The sequence below is a fragment of the Panthera tigris genome, chromosome B2 (genome assembly GCF_018350195.1).
Source record: "Panthera tigris isolate Pti1 chromosome B2, P.tigris_Pti1_mat1.1, whole genome shotgun sequence".
Classification (NCBI taxonomy): domain Eukaryota; kingdom Metazoa; phylum Chordata; class Mammalia; order Carnivora; family Felidae; genus Panthera; species Panthera tigris.
Genome location: NC_056664.1, coordinates 88922290 through 88943184, shown reverse-complemented (window position 1 = coordinate 88943184; position 20895 = coordinate 88922290). Strand labels below are relative to the sequence as shown.

The following is a 20895-nucleotide window of genomic DNA, read 5'->3' as shown; positions in this document are numbered from 1 at the left end:
AACCGTGAGATCATGACCTGAGCTGAAGTCAGATGCTCAACCCACTGAGCCACCCAGGTGCCCCAGATGGTAGATTTTTTTTAAGGATAGTTGGTATGAAATATGTATGTAACATGTATTTCATAAATACACGAATGAGGCAACATATTTGGTAGTTGTATTAGAAGATAACTTTCTATAATGTCCCAAGATGATATTTGGCATTTGCTTTTAATTCATTGTTTGTAAGGAGAGAGGATTACTGGTGAAGATAACATTTTAAAAAGCAAAACTTGGTGGGGGAAAAATTCTAGAATAAAATGGGTTTCTCCCTCACACAATTTTAGCTGCTTTTGTCAAGCTTTTTCTCTCCATTTTAAAAGACAGGGAATGGTGTACTAATTTTGAGACATAATTTCCCATTCCTTATTTTATTCATAAAATATTTTGGGAAAAGAAAGCTATGGAGTTTGCTGATAAATATAATTTATAATTATATTTGATAAATATAATTTATTAAATATAATTTATGATTGGAAATAAATACATAGCAAGTAGATAAGTAATTTCACTTTTAGGAAAGCACATGAAGGGACATTTATAAGCAACTAAATATTGGTGATTTAACTCTTAAACTAATACTTTCATTAAGTAAAGAGCAGAGGGTATGAGAATACCTGTGTTTTTCAAGGTAAGACACTTAATTCCATTATCCCATTTTTTTAAATATTCATTTTATATGTATGGGAATAAAGTTTTTTAATGCACTTGAGGCAATTTAGTTATCATTTAAACAAAGTATAATTCTTAGTTTTTAATAATATTTAAGTTTAAAATTGCATATTTCTGACAAAGAGTTGATCATGTTTTTAAAGGACCCATTAATGGTGGAACTTTCAAGCCCTGGACCATTGACCTCAGCCCTGTTCCTGTTTCTTCATAGCATGAAGGAGACTGAAAAAGGACCACTTTCTCCTAAAGTTCTTTTTAATCAGCTTTGTCAGAAGTGGGTGCATCTAAATTTTTGATATAAATAATTATGAGTTATAAAATTCTAATGTATCACTTAATATGGGTAGTTTCACGCTTACTATAACACTATTATTGTCTAGACTCTCAAGAGATTAGGAACTAATATTTGTTTAACTGCAGCTGTGTGCTTTATTAAAGTAAATTATATCTCATAATACTCTGAAGAAGTGCTTGTTTATCCCCATTTTATAAATAAGGAAACTGAGACTCTCAGAAGTTGAGTAGCTTACTTAGTTGTATAGTGACAAAGCCAGGATTCAAATAGAGGTCTGTCCTGATTTAGAAGCCCATGATGTAAGAACAAAGAGTAAGAAAACTATAGAATTGTAAAATCTAAAAGGTGCCATAATAGGTCATCTGAACCTAGTTTTCTTATTTTTACTTTTATTTTATTATCATTTTTAAGTACACTCAACCTGCAATATGGGGCTCAAGCTCATGACCCCAAGATCAGGACTTGCATGCTCTACCAACTGAGGCAGCCAGGTGCCTTCCTTATTTTTATCATTTTTTAAAAAATGTTTATTATTTTGAGAGAGAGAGGCAGAGAGAGGGAGAGAGAGAATCCCAAGCAGGCTCCAGGCTGTCAGCGCAGAGCCTGAAATAGGGCTTGATCTCATGAACCGTGAGATGACCACCTGAGCCAAAATCAAGAGTCAGACGCTTAACTGACTGAGCCACCCAGGTGCCCCTTTCCTTATTTTTAGAAATGAGCTTCAAGGCAAATAGAGTTTAAGTGAATTTCTCAAGATAGTACTGTATGTTCAAAAACAAAATCCTTGGGTACGTGGAAATACATACATACCATAAAGGACCTGATGCAACTTTAATGCTTTCACTTATTCGAATAACTTCATCTAAAAAAATTGAGAACTGGGGCGCCTGGGTGGCCCAGTTGGTTAAGCGTCCGACTTCAGCTCAGGTCACGATCTCACTGTTCGTGAGTTCGAGCCCCGCATCGGGCTCTGGGCTTACTGCTCAGAACCTGGAGCCTGTTTCAGATTCTGTGTCTCCCTGTCTCTCTGACCCTCCCCCGTTCATGCTCTGTCTCTCCCTGTCTCAAAAATAAATAAAACGTTAAAAAAAAAATTAAAAAAAAATTGAGAACTTATTTGTGTCAGTTACTTGCTAGATTCTAGGGATACACAGTGTATAACATATTAAAAATAGATCCTGTCATGGAGTTCATGAGCTAGTCCAGTCCACAATTACTAAAATATGTAGAAACAAAATTCTTTAAATGGGAACTTAACATTTTTTTTTTATATCTCTAGGCTTCAAAATTTCATTTTAATTTAAGTTAGTTACTTGTACCATGGCATTATATTGTATTTTATCTCATAGAATTGTACCAAGGTTAATTTTTTCAAAAATAATTGTGAAAAGAACACTTACCATGAGCTCTACCTTCTTAAATTTTTTCTTTTTTTCTCTTGAAGTTATTTATTTTGAGAGAGAGAGAGAGAGAGAGGTGTGGGGGAGAGAATCTTAAGCAGGCTCTGTGCCAACAGCACAGAGCCCAACATGGGGTTTGATCCCACCAACTGTGAGATCATGACCTGCTCTGAAACCAAAAGTTGGACACTTAACCTACTGAGCTACCCAGGCACCCCTACCATCTTAAAATTTTTAAGTATACAGGGGCACCTGGGTGACTTAGTCGATCAAGCATCCAACTTCGGCTCAGGTCATGATTTTGTGGTTTGAGAGTTCAAGCCCCATGTTGGGGGCTGTGCTGACAGCTGACAGCTCAGATCCTGGAGCCTGCTTCAGATTCTGTGTCTCCCTCTCTCTGTCCCTCCCCTGCTTGCACTCTGTCTGTCTCTCTGTCTCTGTTTCTCAAAAAATAAACAAACATAAAAAATATTAAGAAATAAATAAACATTAAAAAAAATTTAAGTGTACAAAATATTGTTGACTGTAGGTGCAATGCTGGACAGGAGATCTCTAGAGCTTGTCCATCTTGCTTGACTAAAACTTTATGCCTATTGATTATTCCTATCTATTTTTCCTTTACTCCAGGCCCTGGTAAGACAACATTGTGCTCTTTTATTTTATGAATTTGACTATTTTAGGTTCTTCATATAAATGGAATCACACTATTTGTCTTTCTGTGACTGGCTTATTTCACTTAGCATACTGTGCCATGGTATTTTGAATGTGGTCAAAAATATAGAGGGTTTATTATGTGTTTAATTTAGTAGGCAAATGCTGTTTTTCAAAACCTGAAGAACAGAAAGTCCCATAAAAGTCTCAGAGACTTTGGTGCCTCACAGAGTTCAAAAGTTTTTAGGAATTTATGTCAATTAGAAATTTGTTTTTGGATCTCCAAAAATAACTGTTTTGCATTTTTTTTATAAAGATTTATAAATTAAAAAAAATGTTTAAATAATAGTGTTCATGGATAGATGTTCAAAGTAGTATTTATCTTATTTTTTTCAAAAGTGATTATGCATACACAGACATATACACAGATTGTTTGCAACTTGTTTTGCTTAATACATTTTTTACATTTTTCCATTTTAGTGCATGTGGATATGACTTACTTGATTTTACGTGTGTGTGTGCTGCACTTGTGAGAGTACATCAGTAGGATATATAGAATTACTGGATCAAACATCATTTGAAAACATTAAAAGTTGCCTTTTGTTTTTTATGTTTACTTTAAAAAGAGATGTATATTGGGTGGCTCAGTTGGTTGAGCATCCGACTTCAGCTCAGGTCATGATCTCGCGGTTCGTGGGTTTGAGCCCTGCATCAGGCTCTGTGCTGAACACTTGCTCAGAGCCCGGAGCCTGCTTCAGATTCTGTGTCTCCCTCTCTCTCTGCCCCTCCCCCGCTCACACTCTATCTCACTGTGTCTCTCAAAAATCAATAAATGTAAAAAAAATTTTTTTTTAAGAGATACATATTAAGAAAAGTAATTTTTAAAAACCTGGTGAAGATTTAAGCCATGTATGTTGAGTCTGTTTTGGGACTTTGTTCTGTTCCATTGATCTGCATGTCTATTCTTACCCCAGTCCTCCACTGTGTCAATTACTGTAACTTTATAGTAAGTCTTGGAATTGGAGAATGAGAGTTCAAACTTTACTTTTTTTTTTTTTTTTTAACTATTTCAGGTCCTTTGCTTTTTCACATGAATTTTACAATCAGTTTGTTAATTGGGATTGCATTTGGAGATCAGTTTAGAATGGACATCTTAACCATGTTGCGTTCCAAAGCATGATTATGACATATCTTTTCAGTTATTTAGGTATTTGATTTTTCTCATCAAGTTTTGTGATTTTCAGCTTACAAATGCTACACAATGTTGTTAGATTTACCTTTAGAATTTCATGTTTTTAAATACTATTTATTGTAAATTGGTACTTTAAAGAAATTTCAATTTCCAGTTGTATGTTTCTAATATACAGAAATATACTTGGTTTTTGTATATTGATCTTGTTTCTTGCTGCTTTGTTTAATTCATTTACTGGTTATAATAGCTTCATGTAGATCTTTTGGGATTTCCTATGTAGACAATAATGTCATTGGTAAATAAAGACCATTTTATTTCTTCCTTTAAAATTTGTATCCTTTTAGACCTTTTTCTTACTTTATATGGCTGGCAAGGACCTCCAGTACAATGTTGGAGTGGTGAAATAGGCATCTTTGCTTTGTTTCTGATATTAGGGGAGGAACATTCAGTCTTTCACACATAAGTATAATAGCAGCTGTAGGTTTTTCATAGATGCCTTTCATCAGGTTAAGGAAATTCCCATTCCTAGTTTTTTCTGAGGATTCTCATCAAGAATAACAGTATTTGATAAACTCCCAATACCCAATTTTTCCTTAAAAAACAACAAAGCTTTATTATTTAAATAAATAAACATTATGTATTACCATTGGTATACTTTGATTCCTGGCCCAGAGAAACCATGAGATAATAAATGTTTTTTTCTTTTAAGAAAAAAGAATGGCTATTGGATTTTATTAAATGCTTTTCCTGCATCTATTGAAATAATCATATGGGTTTTTAAAAATCTGTTGAAACAGTGAATCGTATTAATGGGTATTCTGAATAGTTTGTATATTTGACTTACATTAAGCTGTACATATTTAAAGCATACCATTGGATAAGTTTTGAGATACTATATATATGTATGTATAATGTATATCTACATACTTGTGACACCATTGCCACAATCAGTGTGATGAATGTTTGCATCACCCCTAAAAGTTTTCTTGGGCCCTTTTGTGATCCCTCTCTCTGGACTCTCTCCCCTAAACCCCTCCCCTCTGTACCACTTACCTGTTTTTGTCACTGTAGATTCGTTTGCATGTTTTAGATTCCTATATATAATGTGTACTCTTTTTTGTCTGGCTTCTTGCTATAATTATTTTGAGATTCATCTACATTGTGTGTATATACATTACTTGATTTTTGAAAGTTGAACCAGTCTCTTGTAGTTTCTATTATAAGAGTGATTATCAGACATTTCTACCACTTGTGAATGTTGGGAGCAAATTCTTCAACTTTCTTCTGGATTCTCCACCCCCCCCCAATTCTTGTTATTTTGCAGTAGTTTTAAGGATCACAAGAAGTTGAAAGAAGAGTACAGAGTTACTGTGTACCCTTTATTTAGCTTCCACCATCAATAATAACTTAAACAACAGTGCATTGTCAAAACCAGGAAATTGACATTAACACAATACTGTCAACTCTCCTACAAATCTTTCTTGGATTTCACCAGTTTCTACATGCATTCTTCCTTAAAAGGTTCAAAGATGCTCTAGAGTGATCGTTTCTTTATACTCATTTATGCCCATCTTTTGCTCTGTTTACTCCTTCACTCTTTTATGTTGGTAACTAATATTGATGTGCTGAGCTTTCTTTGGGTTTTGTCCATGAGGAAATATATATGTGTGTGTGTGTGCATGTATATATGTGTATGTGTATATATATATACAAATATGCATGTGTATGTATATGTGTATACACATATATGTATATACACACACACTACAAATATATATGTGTATACACATATACATATACATACATATTTGTAGTTTTGTGATACTCTATGGTATGTCATGTACATTAAGGAGTGCCACCAAATTCTCAAAATACTATTATCTTCTAATTTACTAGTTTGCCCTTCAACTGTGTATAGAATTTATCCTATCTATTGATTTTTATATCTGTAGTTTTATTTTCTTCTAATATTTTCAATTGGCTATCTTATCAATATCTACATATCCCTTAAAAAAAGTTTTTTCTTTTTGGGGCGCCGGGGTGGCTTAGTCAGTTACGCGTCTGACTTCAGTTCAGGTCATGATCTCATGGTTCATGAGTTCCAGCCCCACATCAGGCTCTGTGATGACAGCTCAGAGCCTGGAGCCTACTTCAGATTCTGTGTCGCCCTCTCTCTCTGCCCTGCCCCACTCGTGCTCTCTTTCTTTCTCAAAAATAAATAAACTTAAAAAAAAAAAAAGTTTTTCTTTTTTACCTAATATCTAGGCTTTTATTGGCATGCCTTTATGTTTTTGTACATTCTCAACATATTGTAACATCTTTGGATCAGTTTTATAAAATTTATTTGAAGTGAAGTAAATGCATTTCAGTTGTTGATTTTTTAACATCAGATTTCTTTGTGTTTTATGATATTGGTTTGTAGGCTTCTTGGGAGTAGAATTTTTTGTTTGTTTTTTCCCATTTTTTCCCCCTTTGCTTTCTTCCATTTCCTCCACCCTTCCTTGTTTCCCCTGCTGCCTTTTTCACATCCTCTCCCTTCCATAGCCTCTTTTCCTCATATCCCTCTCTTCTCTGCCTAAAAATGTCAAATTTTAAGATAGCCTTACCTCTGAACTCTGGGCTGGCCTTGGAGATTGAGGTCTTGTATTGGCTTACAGTTACTCTGCTGCCCTCATCTGGGGGAGGTGAGAAGAGTCTATAGAAGGTTTGGCCTGGTTTCAGGTCTCTAGGCTAAGTATGTGTTCTCTTGTAGCCTTAGTTAGTATTTGCCTAAGGGTTTCCTTTCAGGCTCTTGGTAAGGTCAACCATCCACATATTTGTGGGTTCATTTCTGGGTTCTCTATTCTGTTCCATTGATCTATGTGTCTGTTCCTGTGTCAGTATCATACTATCTTGATGATTACAGCTTTGGAATACATCTTGAAGTCTGGAATTGTGATACCTCCAGCTTTTGTTTTCTTTTTGAGGATTGCTTTGGCTATTCAGAGTCTTTTGTGGTTCCATACAAATTTTAGGATTGTTTGTTCTAGCTCTGTGAAGAATATTGGTGTTATTTTGATAGGGATTGCATTGAATATATAGATTGCTTTGGGTATTACAGATTCTTTAAGTCCTCTTAAATTTTTGACCCAGTCCTAGGTAGAAGAAGAAAGAAAAAAAAAATCTAGGTTTGTTTGTTTATTTATTTATTTTCAAGTTAGTTAACATATATGTTGTATTGGTTCCAGGAGTAGAATTTAGTGATTCGTCATTAATTTTCTTGAATGGTTTAGAAGGCAGTAACTGGTCTGTGGATAGTTGAGATGGAGCTGTAGGCAGAGACGTGGTAGAGAAAGTTTCTCCTTTGCTCAGGAACAATTTCCTTCCTGTGCATCTGCTTTGAAAGCCACAGACTGTTCCTCCTACCTGCAACATGGCAGATGAGGATCCCTGAAGGATTCCCGTTTGCCCCTTGCAATCTTCTTCCACTTCACTGAACTTCCTTGATGCCTACAGCACAAATGTCATGTCATGCAGTTTCTGCCTTACATGGGTTTCTGCCTTACATGGATTCCAGCCATGGAAGCCCAGATAGGGGTGAGAAATGTGTCCATCTTGGTTTCTGTCCTCTTCTCTGATCTAGAAGGTGATCTATATCCACCAAATGCAGAAAGGGAAGCCCACAAGGGCAGTAAATCAAAGTTCTCAGCATCCTTTTGCTTTTGCTACTACTTAACAAGAGTGAATAAATGAAATTACGGTTCCTATTATAGGCTAGATTCACTGCTAGTTCAGATAGCTTTTTAGCACCAGGGACTCTCATTAGTGCATTACTAGAATGAATGTTTATTATGAGATAATAAAGAATAATGCTTGAAGTACTGGACTCAAGAATCAAAAGATTTGGATTTACGTCAGTGGCACACAGATTGTTCTTCAGTTTTCTCAAGTGTAAAACAGTTCATCTTAACTGATTTCTTAACAGCACTGTTGTGCATATCAAATGAGATATGTTGGACATACCACAAGGAGAACATTGTAAACTTGTACTACAATAAGATATTCTTACTATTTTATATTACTTTGACAAAATTCTTTCTTCATCTTAGGTCAGAGCACTATGTAAATTTAGCACTTATTTTCATTTCATTTTAGTATTGGAATTTATTGCAGAAAATACTGTTTTTTAAAGTTAATGAAATCAACTAAATATTTGCTGTGTTGATGTCTCCATGTACAGCACCTGAACCTTTAATTAATACAAGGAAATTTAGTTGTTAAATCCTTAAAATAAATACATTCACAGAGATATCAGATTATTGTTCTTTATTTAAATATAAATAACTTCTTGTTTTTCATTTGGTTATTCAGGGTAGGAAGATAATAGATCACAGTGGCTTGGGTTTGAGTACTATATTTTTGCTTGCTGTGTGACCTTGCAAATTATTTGAATAATCCCTCTGAGCCCCCATGTATAACTGGAGAAAATAGTGCATCCCAAGCTTGTTTGAGGATTGATCTATGTAAAGCTTAACATATGTACTATGCTTGCATGTAGTAGTCACTTGATAAATGACAGCCATATTATTCTTTTTTATTTTATTTATTTATTTCAAGAGAGAGAGAGGCAGAGAGAGGGAGAGAGAGAATCCCAAGCAGGCTCCATGCTATCAGTGCAGAGCGCCATGTGGGGCTTGATCCCAAGAACCATGAGATCATGACCTGAGCCGAAATCAAGAGTCAGATACTTAACCGGCTGAACCACCCAGATGCCCTGATAACTATATTATTTTCTGTGTACTGATGATCTCATCTTAATTGGAGCAGTGATCATATCTGCTCTTTTTACCTAGTGGTAAAAGGACTATATTGAATCTTTGAATATATGTTATTTAAAAATGATTTTAGATGAGGGGCACTTGGGAGGCTCAGTTTGCTAAGCAGTTGAGGTTTGTGAGATTGAGCCATGCATTGGGCTCTGGGCTGACAGCACGGAGCCTGCTTGGGATTCTCTCCTTCTTTCTCTCTGCCCCTCCAGAGGGGCCCTGCATGCACACACATGCACACACACACACTCTCTCTCAAATACATTAATCATGTAAACATTCAAAAAAATTATTTTTGATGATAGTAATATATTGTTGGTTAAAATTATCTTTTTTCTTTCCTGTTTTGTTTTTAAATCATAGGGCCCCTCGATTTAAAGGTTTCCAGCAACAGGACAGTCAGGAGCTACTGCATTATCTGCTGGATGCGGTGAGAACAGAAGAAACAAAGGTCAGATTTCTTTAAATTGATTACATATACTCTTTAAGAAGAGGGTAAAAAATTGAAGGAGTTAATTTTTACCATAATTTTAATATGGATTGAGAAGTAATTTGATTTTTTCTAACTATTCTATTCCTTTATTTATTTATTTTGGCCAGTTCTTCTAAAAGATTATTTTCTTTTATCCTTTTGCACCCCCCCCTTATCCTTTATTAGTTGATACCCTTTGACTGTAAATAACAAATAAATTCAAGCCAGTTTAAATAAGGAAAAGGGAATCTAAGAATCTAGGTGACAGGAGGTATGGGTAAGGATATAGGGACAGGAAGGTTCTCAAGAATCCAGAGAATATTCTCCTCATTTCTCTGGCTCTGTAGATTTTCTTTATTCATTTTCCTGCAAACTGAGTAGTTTCTCAGCTTCTGTCTCTGAGTGATAGCACATGACCTTCATATTTTGCACATGTTGCAGTTCCACGTATATAAAACCAAAACTGGCTGTTTGTGAATCCCAACTCTGAAGAGAAACTCTGTTACCTCATGTTGGATTAGGATCCACTCAGGGATGAGTCACTTGTAACTAGGGGAATGGGATCCAAGCCTCCTGGATCAGGGAATGTTTCTGAGAAAAGAAAGAGTGGCTCATGGCCTGGATAGATTTCCCCAAACAGTGTTCATTGTCATCCTGTCCCTTTATCGATTGGGTGGTAGTTGCCTGTAATATTAAGTGAGTTAAATTCAACTTTTTTGGTGGGGACCTACGAATGGGATACAAGTTTTCAGAGAAAATGCAAGATATTAAAGCTGTCAAGTACACAGCACATATCCTTCATTTTTCCTCTATCACTCATAGCAGGACATTGTTAATCATTCATAATGGTTCTGCTGAGTCTGGATTCAGGCTCGGAATCATTCTCAACCTACCGCTGCAGGCATGCTATCTCAATCATAATTGTCACAATAGGTGAAATCCTGTTTTCCATTCAAGGTAAATATACTTCTTAATTTATGTTAATATGTAGCAGAGCAACCATGTGAAAATGAAGTACTCCTATGCTTGTGATAGCTGTTACTGTGATACTAGGCAAGGTGGATCCTCCTCTTTTTGTTTTGTAAAATCTTATCTTGAGGGGTGCCTGGGTGGCTTAGTCAGTTAAGCATAGGACTCTCTATCTTGGCTCAGGTCATGATTTCACGGTTTGTGGGATTGAGCCGCAAGTTGGGCTCCATGCTGACAGCACGGAGCCTGCTTCAGATCCCCCTCCCTCTCTCTCTGCCTCTCCCCCACTTGTTGTCTCTCTCTGTCTCTCTCAAAATAAATAAACTTAAAAGAATGAAAAATAATATCTCGCCTCGACTTGTAGTATTGTAGTATTCTAGTTTTCCGTAAATAAATAGGGTTCTGTTATTTTCTTTTACCTTAATGAGTTAATCACTCCTTCCTGCTACAGTGTTTATTATAGTTCTGTTCTTAATTGGCTATTTATTGACCTCTATGTTACATTAGTTAAATTCAGCTTTTGAAGGTGTCAGTCCTTTTCTGCCATCTCTCTACTTGATATATGTATATATTTAAGTTATATATATCTGCATTATATATATTTCAGTTTGTGTTTTAATTCCAGTTAGTTATACAGTGTTACATTAGTTTGAGATGTACAATACAGTGATTCAACAATTCCATACATCATCTGGTGCTCAACACAGCAAGTGTGCTCCCTAATCCCCATCACCTGTCTCACCCACCCCACCACTCACTTCCCCTCTGGTAATCATCAGTTTGTGCTCTGTAGTTAAGGCTCTGTTTCTTGGTTTCTCTCTATTTCCCCTTTGCTCACTTTGTTTCTTGAATTTCACACGTAAGTAAAATCATATGGTATTTTTCCTTCTCTGACTTACTTCGCTTAGTTCCCTCTCTAGTTCCATCCATGTTGTTACAAGTGGCAAGATTTCATTCTTTTCTATAGTGGAATAGTATTTCATTTTAGAAGTGTACCACATTTTTATTCATTCATTCATTAATGGACACTTGGGCTACTTCTGTAATTTGGCTATTATAAATAATATTGCAAACATAGGGGTATGTGTATCTATTTGAATTAGTGTTTTTGTATTCTTTGGGTAAAGACCCAGCAGTGCAATTGCTGGATCATAGGGTATTTTTAACTTTTTGAGGAACCTCATCCAGAGTGACTGCACCAGTTTGCATTCCCAACAGTACACAAGGGTTCCTTTTTCTCCACATTCTTGCTAATAGCTGTTGTTTCTTGTATTTTTTATTTTACCCATTCTGAGAAGTGTGAGGTGGTCTCATTGTAGTTTTGATTTGCGTTTCCCTAATGATGAATGCTGATGAGCATCTTTTCATGTGTCTGTTGGCCATGTGTATGAAGTCTTTGGAGAAATGTCTGTGTCTTTTGCCCATTTGGTAATTGGATTATTTGGTTTTTTTGGTGTTGAGTTATATCAGTTCTTTATACATTTTGGATACTAATCCTTTACTGGATATGTCATTTCCAAATACTATCTCCCATTCTGGAGGTTGCCTTTTAGTTTTGTTGATTGTTTCCTTTACTGTGCAGAAGCTTTTTATTTTTATGTAATTCCAATAGTTTATTTTTGTTTTTGTTTCTCTTGCCTCAGGAGATATATCTAGAAAGAAGTTGTTATGGCCGATGTCAAAAAAGTTACCGCCTGTGTTCTCTTCTGAGATTTTTATAGTTTCAGATTTCACATGTAGGTCTTTAATCCATTTTGAATTCATTTTTGTGTATGGTGTAACAAAGTGGTCCAGTTTCATTCTTTTGCACATAACTGAACAACTTTTCCAACACTATTTGTTGAAGAGACAGTCTTTTTCCTATTGGATATTCTTTCCTGCTTTGTTGAGGTTTAATTGACTGTATATTTGTGGGTTCATTTCTGGGCTTTCTATTCTGTTCCACTGATCTGTGTGCCAATTTTTTTGTGCCAGTACCATACTGTCTTGATGATTATAGCTTGTAAAACAGCTTGAAGTCTGGAATTGTGATGCCTCCAGCTTTGGTTTTCTTTTTTAAAATTGCTTTGGCTCTTCGGGACCTTTTGTAGTTCCATACAAATTTTAGCATTGTTTGTTGTAGTTCTGTGAAAATGTTGGTATTTTGATAGGGATTGTATTACATATGTAGATTGCTTTGTGTAGAGTAGACATTTTAACAATATTTACTCTTCCTATCCATGAGCATGAAATGTCTTTCCATTTCTTTCTCTTTTTTTTTAATGCTTATTCATTTTTGAGAGAGAATGTGAGTGGGGGAGGGGCAGAGAAAGAGAAGGGCAGAGGAACTGAAGCGGGCTCTGTGCTGACAGCAGCAAGCCCAATGTGGGGCCTCAAAGTCACAAACTGTGAGATCATGACCTGAGCTGAAGTCAGATGCTCAACCGAGCCACCCAGGTGCCCATTTTTCCATTTCTTTGTGTCATTGTCAGTTTCTTTCATTAGTGTTTTATAGTTTTCAGAGTACAGGTCTTTTACCTCTTTGGTTAGGTTTATTTTTAGGTATCTTATTTTTGGTGCAATTGTAAATGGGATTGTTTGCTTAATTTCTGTTTCTGCTGCCTCATTATTGATGTATAGAAATGTAATAGATTTCTCTATGTTGATTTTGTATCCTGAGACTTTACTGAATTCATTTACCAGTTCTAGCAAGTTTTTTTGATTGAGTCTTTAAGATTTTCTGTATATAATATGTCATCTGAAAATAGAGTTTTACTTCTGCCTTACCAATTTGGATGCCCTTTATTTCTTTTTGTTGTCTGATTGCTGTGACTAGGACTTCCAGTACCATGTTGAATAAAAATGGTGAAAATGGACATCCTTGTCTTGTTCCCGACCTTAGGGAAAAAGCTCTCAGTTTTTCCCCATTAAGGATGATATTAGCTGTGGGTTTTTCATATATGGCCTTTTTGATGTTGAGGTATATTCCCTCTAAACCTACTTTGTTGAGGGTTTTTTGTCATGAATGGATGTTGTATTTTGTCAAAGGCTTTTTCTGCATCCATTGAAATGATTATATGGTTCCTATCCTTTGCTTGTTGATCTGATGTATCATGTTGACTGATTTGTGAATATTGAACCATGCTTGCAACCCAGAATAAATCCCACTTGATCATGATGAATGATTTTTTTTAATGTATTGTTAGATTCGGTTTGCTAATATTTTGTTGAGGATTTTTGCATGTATGTTCATCAGAGATATTGACCTGTAGTTCTGTTTTTTTGTGGTGTCTTTGTCTGGTTTTGGTATCAGGGTAATGCTGGCTTCATAGAATGAATTTGGAAATTTTCCTTCCTTTTCTGTGTTTTGGAATAGTTTGAGAAAAAGAGGTATTAACTCTTCTTTAAATGTTTGGCACAATTTGCCTGGGAAGTCATCTGGTCATGAACTTTTGTTTGTTAGGATTTTTTGATTCTTGATTCAATTTCTTTGCTGGTTTTCTGTCTAAATTTTCTATTCCTCCCTGTTTCAGTTTGGTAGTTTATATGTTTCTAGGAATTTTTTTTTTTTTTACCATTTTATTTAATTTACATCCAAATTAGTTAGCATATAGTGCAGCAATGATTTCAGGAGTAGATTTCTTAATGCCCCTTACCCATTTAGCCCATCCGCCTTCCTACAACCCCTCTAGTAACTCTCTGTTTGTTCTCTGTATTTAAGAGTCTCTTATGTTTTGTACTCCTCCTTGTTTTTATATTATTTTTTGCTTCCCTTCCCTTATGTTCACCTGTTTTTTACCTTAAAGTCCTCATATGAGTGAAGTCATATGATATCTGTCTTTCTCTGACTAATTTCACTTAGCATATTTTCTAGGAATTTATTCATTTCTTCTAGGTTGGCCAATTTTTTGGCATTTAGTTTTACATAATCTTTTATAATTGTATTTCTATGGTGTTGGTTGTTACTTCTCTCTCATTTATAATTTTATTTATTTGAGTCCTTTTCTATTTTCTTGATAAGTTTGGCTAGAGGTTTGTCAATTTTTTTTATTAAAAAAAATTTTTTTAACGTTTATTTATTTTTGAGACAGAGAGAGACAGAGTATGAACAGGGGAGGGGCAGAAAGAGAGGGAGACACAGAATCTGAAACAGGCTCCAGGCTCTGAGTGGTCAGCACAGAGCCTGACGCGGGGCTCGAACCCACGGACCACAAGATCGTGACCTGAGCCGAAGTCGGCCGCTTAACCGACTGAGCCACCCAGGCGCCCCTAGAGGTTTGTCAATTTTATTTTATTTTTGAAGATCTAGCTCTAGGTTTCATTGATCTGTTCTTTTGTTTTTATAGTTTTATTTCTGCTCTAATCCTTATTCTTTCCTTCTAATGGTTTTAGTTTGTTGTTCTTTTCCTAGCTCCTTTAGGTAAACAGGTTGTTTATTTGAGATTTTTCTTGCTTCTTGAGGTAAGCCTATATTGCTGTAAACTTCCCTCTTAGAACTGCTTTTGCTGAATCCCAATAGTTTGACTGTTGTGATTTTTTTAAATTTGTTTCTATGTACTTTTTTATTTCTTCTTTTATTTTCTGATTTAGTTTAGTAGCAGGGCATTTAACCTTCAGGTATTTGTGGTCTTTCCAGATTTTTCTTGTGGTTGATTTCTAGTTTCATAGTGTTATGGTTAGACAAGATGCATGGTATGACTTTGATCCTCTTGAATTAGTTGAGACTTGTTTTTTGGCCTAATACATGATCTGTTCTGGAGAGTGTTCCACGAGCACCTGAAAAGAATGTGTAGTCTGCTGTTTTAGGATGGAATGTTCTGAATATGTTGGTTAAATCCATCTGGCTCAGTGTGTCATTCAGAGCCATTGTTTCCTTGTTGATTTTTTTGTTTTGATGATCTGTCTGTTGATATAAGTGGGGTGTTAAAGTCCCCTACTATTATTGTGTTGTTACCAATTAGTTCCTGTATGTTTGTTATTAACTGTTGTTTTTGTTTTTGTTTTTTACTTTTTTTAACCTTTACTTCTTTTTGAGAGACAGAGACAGTCTGAGCAGGGGAGGGACAGAGGGAGAGGGTGAGACAGAATCTGAAGCAGGCTCCAAGCTCTGAGCTTTCAGCACAAAGCCTGATGCAGGGCTTGAACTCATGAACTGTGAGATCATGACCTGAGCTGAAGTTGGATCCTTAAGTGACTGAGCCACGCAGGCATCCCTGTTATTAACTGTTTTATGTGTGTGGGTGCTTTCATGTGGGTGCGTAAGTATTTATAATTGTTATATCTTCTTATTGGATTGTCCCCTTTATGACTAGATAGTGTGCTTCTTTGTCTCTTGTCATAGTCTCTGTTTTAAAGTCTATTTTGTCCAATTTAAGTATTGCTACCCTGGCTTTCTTTTGACATCTATTTGCATGATAAATGTTTCTCCATCTCCTCACTTTGAATCCGCAGGTGTCTTTTGGTCTGAAATGAGTCTCCTATAGGTAGTGTATAGATGGGTCTTGTTTTTTATATCCATCCTATCATCCTATGTCTTTTGATTGGAGTGTTTAGTGCATTTACGTTCAAAGTAATTATTGATAGATAGATATGTATTTATTCCCGTTGTATTACTTGTTTTGTGGTTGTTTGTGAAGATTTTCTCTGATCCTTTGTCTTTCTCTTTTTTATGGTTTGCTGGTTTTCTTTAGTGATGTATTTATTTAGTGATATGATTTAGTGATATGATTTCTTTCTCTTTATTCTTTGCATATTTATTAGTGGTTTTTGATTCATGGTTACCCTTAGGTTTGTATATTATATCTTCTGTGTATAGCGGTCTATATGAAATACGTGGTAGTTTAAGTTTGAACTCATTCTTTACTCCTTTTCTCTCCACGTTTTAGGTATATGATGTCATATTTTGCATCCTTTTATTTTATGAGTTCCTTGACTGATTTTTTACAGAAATACTCATTTTTACTGCTTTTGTGTTTCCTACCTTCATAGTGTCACTTTTGGTCTCTCCTTTCCACTCAGCTCACTTTAATATTTCTTGCAAAGCTGGTTTATTGGTCACAAACTCCTTTAGTTTTTGTTTGTCTGGGAGGCTCTTTATCTCTTCTTCTATTCTGTATGATAGCCTTGCTGGATATAGTATACTTGGCTGCAGATTTTATCCCATTCAGCATCTTGAATATATCACACTACTCCCTTCTGGCTTGGAAAGTGTCTGCTAAAAAAATCTCCTGATGGCCCTGTGGGGTTTCCCTTGTATGTAAAGGTCTTCTTTTCACCCTGCTGCTTTTAAAATTTTTTCTTTATCACTATATTTTGCCAGTTTAATTACAGTATGTCTTGGTGTTGGCCTGCTTTTGTTCGTTTTTTGGAGCTTCTCTACTTCTTGGATCTGGATTTCCCAGATTAGGGAAGTTTTTAGCTATTATTTCTTCAAATAAATATCCTGCCCCCTTTTCTCTCTCTCCTTCCTCTGCGACTTCTGTAATACGAATGTTATGACATTAGATGGAGTCACTGAGTTCCCCAAATCTCTTATTTTGCATAATTCTTTTTTTCTCCTCTTTTGTTCAGCTTGATTACTTTCCATTACTCTGTCTTCTAGGTCATTAATTCATTCTTTTGCTTCTTCCAGCCTGCTGTACTTTGCATCAAGTCTATTTCTAATCTCGTTTATTGCACTCTTCATCTCTGATTGGTTCTTTTTAATCTCTGTGTTAGGGGGTCTCACTGATGTCTTCTACTCTTTACTCAAGTCCAGTGAATATCCTTATGATCATTGCTTTAAATACTCCATCAGGCATGTTACTTATGTCTGTTTTACTTTGATCTCTGGCCATGGCCTTGTCCTGTGTTTTCATTGGTACAAATTTCTCTATCTTCTCATTTTGTCTGAGTCTCTGGGCCTGTTTCTCTGTGTTAAGAAAATAAGCTGTGTTCCCTGTTCAATGGCCTAATGAAGAGGCAGTCTGGCAGTGCCCTGCCCCATAATGTCCCCTGTTCCCTAGGGCCTGACACTTTAGTGAACATCTCCAGTGTGTGCTGCATGCAGTCTACTGTTGGGTCCTGGCCACTTTATCCTTCAGGCCAGTCATCTGCAGAGGTGCTCTGTGTCTGTTGTGGGCAGTGTTTGGTCTCTGATCTGAAATGTGGCAAGTTTTTTTTTAATAGTTTATTTTTTTAGTAATCTTTACACCCAATGTGGGGCCCAAACTTAAAACCCCAAGATCAGGAGTCACATGCCCTTCCAACTGAGCCAGCCAGGTGTCTTTCGAATGTGGTGAGTTTTAACTAGGTGTGCTCTGGTCAGGGACCAGGGCTGAGACCTGTCGCCACCGCCACCAGAATTGAGGCCCTGCAAAAATCCCACATGGAGAACTGTGTGTGGGCAGGGATTGGGCTGGTCTTCTGGGAAAGGGGGCCCACGGCCCTGGGAGTAAGGCAAATGTGACTGAGAAGGGCAGTTCCAACAGAGCATGGGGAAGCAGGGGTTGGTGTGAGCAAGTTAGGTAGTGTCGGTGCTATCCTGGCTCCTGCAGGTGGCCCTTAACCTTTGCTGAGAAGTGGGGGAGGAAATTGTACCTGCCAGTTCCTTTGTCCCTGGAGGGGTCTCTCTGTGAATGCTGTCTCTCTAGGATGCATTTGGAGATGAGCAAATAACCTCCCCACTGTGTTCCCAGGTGCTCTTCAGATCGCTGTTTCACTGTATGTCCATGTGATGTCTGCCTGCTCTCTCTCCAAGAGCAGCTTAGTGACCTCTCAGCTCTATCCCAACCAAGTCTTCTGACCTTTAAAATTCTAGGTTTAAGCCCCACTTGTTGCCAGAATTCACAAAATTTGGGCTTTCATGCTTTCCAAGCCATTTGCTCTGAGGATTCGTTTTCCCCATGTGCTCCCCTGTGCGCTAGTCTCTCCCCCTTCTCTGGGACTACAGCTACCTTCCCACTGCAGTGGCCATGATTTGTTTCTCTCCTAAACCAGGTCTCTGCACTTCTACCTTCTTCACTATGGCCTCTTCTCTACCTTTAGTTGTGGAGTTCGTTCTGCCAGTCTTCAGGTTGATTCTGGGGCATGTAGGATGATTTGATAGTTATCTAGTTGTATTCGTGGGCTAAGGTGAGCCTCGGGTCCGCCTACTCCACACCATCTCCCCCTCCTGGATCTACTTTATGTGTTTTGATTATGAGCCCTATTGTCTTCTATTTAGAGTTATGTTTTTTGTCACCTCTCTGAGATTGTGATCTCCTCAAGGAATGATACTGTATATATCTCTGTATCCCATGTTCCTTGCACACAGTAGGTGCCCAGTGATTTGTTTGTTAAATAAGTTGTCTGTACTTATCCTTGAAATGGATAATTTCTGTTGAGAATTTGAATTGGGGAAAAAAACAGTTTCTTAAATAAGTTATACTACCTTGTTTCTTGGAGATTTACAGTTATTTTGAATATGTTATAATTTGAATGAACTGATAAATTGATAGGATAATACATTGTGTTTTACCTATAATTTGTTTTAAAAAAATCAATTAAGAGATTTACAATTAAGTTTTGAGGACATTAGCACAATGCTCCTGAGCTGATACTTCATCATATTTTCTTAGATTTAGAAACTGATGCCAAGAATGGGCGGATTCAAACTTAAGTCTTTCTGACTACCAAACAAATTCTAATTCTATACAGTACTGCTTATTAAAGCATAGTTGTAATGCTTAATCATCAGTGACCAGTATAAATAATACATTTTTAACCTTGCTATTTATTCATTTATTTTTAATTTTTTAAAGTTTATTATTTTTGAGAGACAGAGAGTGCATGAGTAAGGGAGGGGGCAGAGAGAGAGAGAGAGAGAGCGCACAGAGCGCAGTGTGGGGCTTGAACTCACAAACTGTGAGGACCTGAGCCAAAATCAAGAGTCAGACGCTTAACTGACTAAGCCACCCAGGCACTCCTAAGCTTGCTATTTAAAATTTAACCATAATTATTTCACCATTTGAAGTAGTATTAAATGTGATTCAGTAACTATGGTATATGGACATTCTTGTTGAAGGCGTTGATAGAAGGTAGCAAGGTGGGGAGAGATACAGACCGAAATTTGTATCATGAATGATATATGCATATTGATGCTTCTGAACCTACAGATGTATAGGAGTTACTTTAACATTAATTCAGACTATCAATTTCTAGAATGATTTTTTTTTTTCCACTGTGATTTGCAAGGATATGTTTACTACATGGTCGTGGATCATTGTAAATGGAATTAAAAATCAGCTCTCTACATTGTTTGTCTGTTGATATTACAAATAAAGGTATAAAATCTATCCCTGTTATTTTTTTTATTTCACTTCTATTGATGGCATTCTTTGCTATAATTAAGTTATTGTTCTGTCATAATGGTCCATCGGGATTCACAATATCTTAAAGACTGGCAGTACAGTGGGAAACGTTGCTTTTTGAAAGCTCTTATCTTCCTTCCTCTATTTGAGGGTTTCAGATGGTGTGGCAGAATTAAAATGTCATGTCTGTGGATTTATTCAGTCCTGTAAGCAAGGACAGTCGTGCCAGTCGCTTACAGTGGTACCCGAGCGGGAGCTGCATTGTCTGGCCTGGGAACCCCCCAGGTGTTTGTTGTGCCACTGTGGTAGTTCATCACTGCCGTGTGTTTTTTGATTGAAGAAAGGCTACAGCATTATGTCTGCCACCCGAATCTTTTAGTAATGATTACAAACTACTGACCTCCTTTCAGCATGTTTCATTAAAGTTTTTTTTTTCTTATGACTCTAAAGTTGAGAGATATAACATGCTCCTGCCAAATAGAGTGCTAAAGGGGGTCATTGGTGCAAAAATTTAAATTTTTCATGGGCAAAACAAATAAAAGCAAATTTACTACAAGAACTTCTTTTATAGGCAGTCTTTTCCACTTAGAAATACATGCTTCTTCACTTGCTTGAATTTGAGCTATCACCAAATTAATGCTATTATGTTTTTATTCTCAAAGATATACCACTAATACATTATTGGCTAGGATTATTTTAAAGGCAGAATATCTCCGCTGACTTAAACTATGAGTGTTCTGCATTCTTATTTTTGAAAGACGTTTATGGTGGAGATTTGAAATGGTTGAACCTTGACATTGCTAATTGATTATTGTGCTGCAGTTGTTAGCAGTGCCCTGGCCAAAGTCTTTTTTTTTAATCCTAAGTGGTTCAAAGCACAACTTTTAACAATGAGAGGCTGTAAATGGACCTAAACCCATTTGTTTTATTCAACTTGATGAATTACTTATTAATTAACTCCTTTAACAGTTTAGAGAATATAAATTTGTGGTTAAGATACAATAAAAAGCAAATGTCTAATTATTTAAAAATTAATAATGTAAACAACCTCATTGTTTTTATTTTTTAAGAGTTTGATGTTAGAGCTTACAT

At 36.3% G+C, this 20895-nt stretch overlaps 1 protein-coding gene across 10 annotated transcripts in view; it reads left to right on the top strand.

The window, feature by feature from the left end:
* USP45 (ubiquitin specific peptidase 45) overlaps window positions 1–20895 on the top strand; it is a 76727-nt gene that overhangs the window by 34508 nt on the left and 21324 nt on the right. For all 10 annotated transcript variants that reach the window (XR_006217759.1, XR_006217760.1, XM_042986864.1 and 7 more), the window contains 2 exons: window positions 855–985; window positions 9418–9505. Coding sequence is in view for 8 of the 10 variants with exons in the window: in XM_042986864.1 (XP_042842798.1) it covers window positions 855–985; window positions 9418–9505 (219 nt within the window). In the remaining 2 variants the exon portion in view is untranslated. The remainder of the gene's footprint in view (window positions 1–854; window positions 986–9417; window positions 9506–20895) is intronic.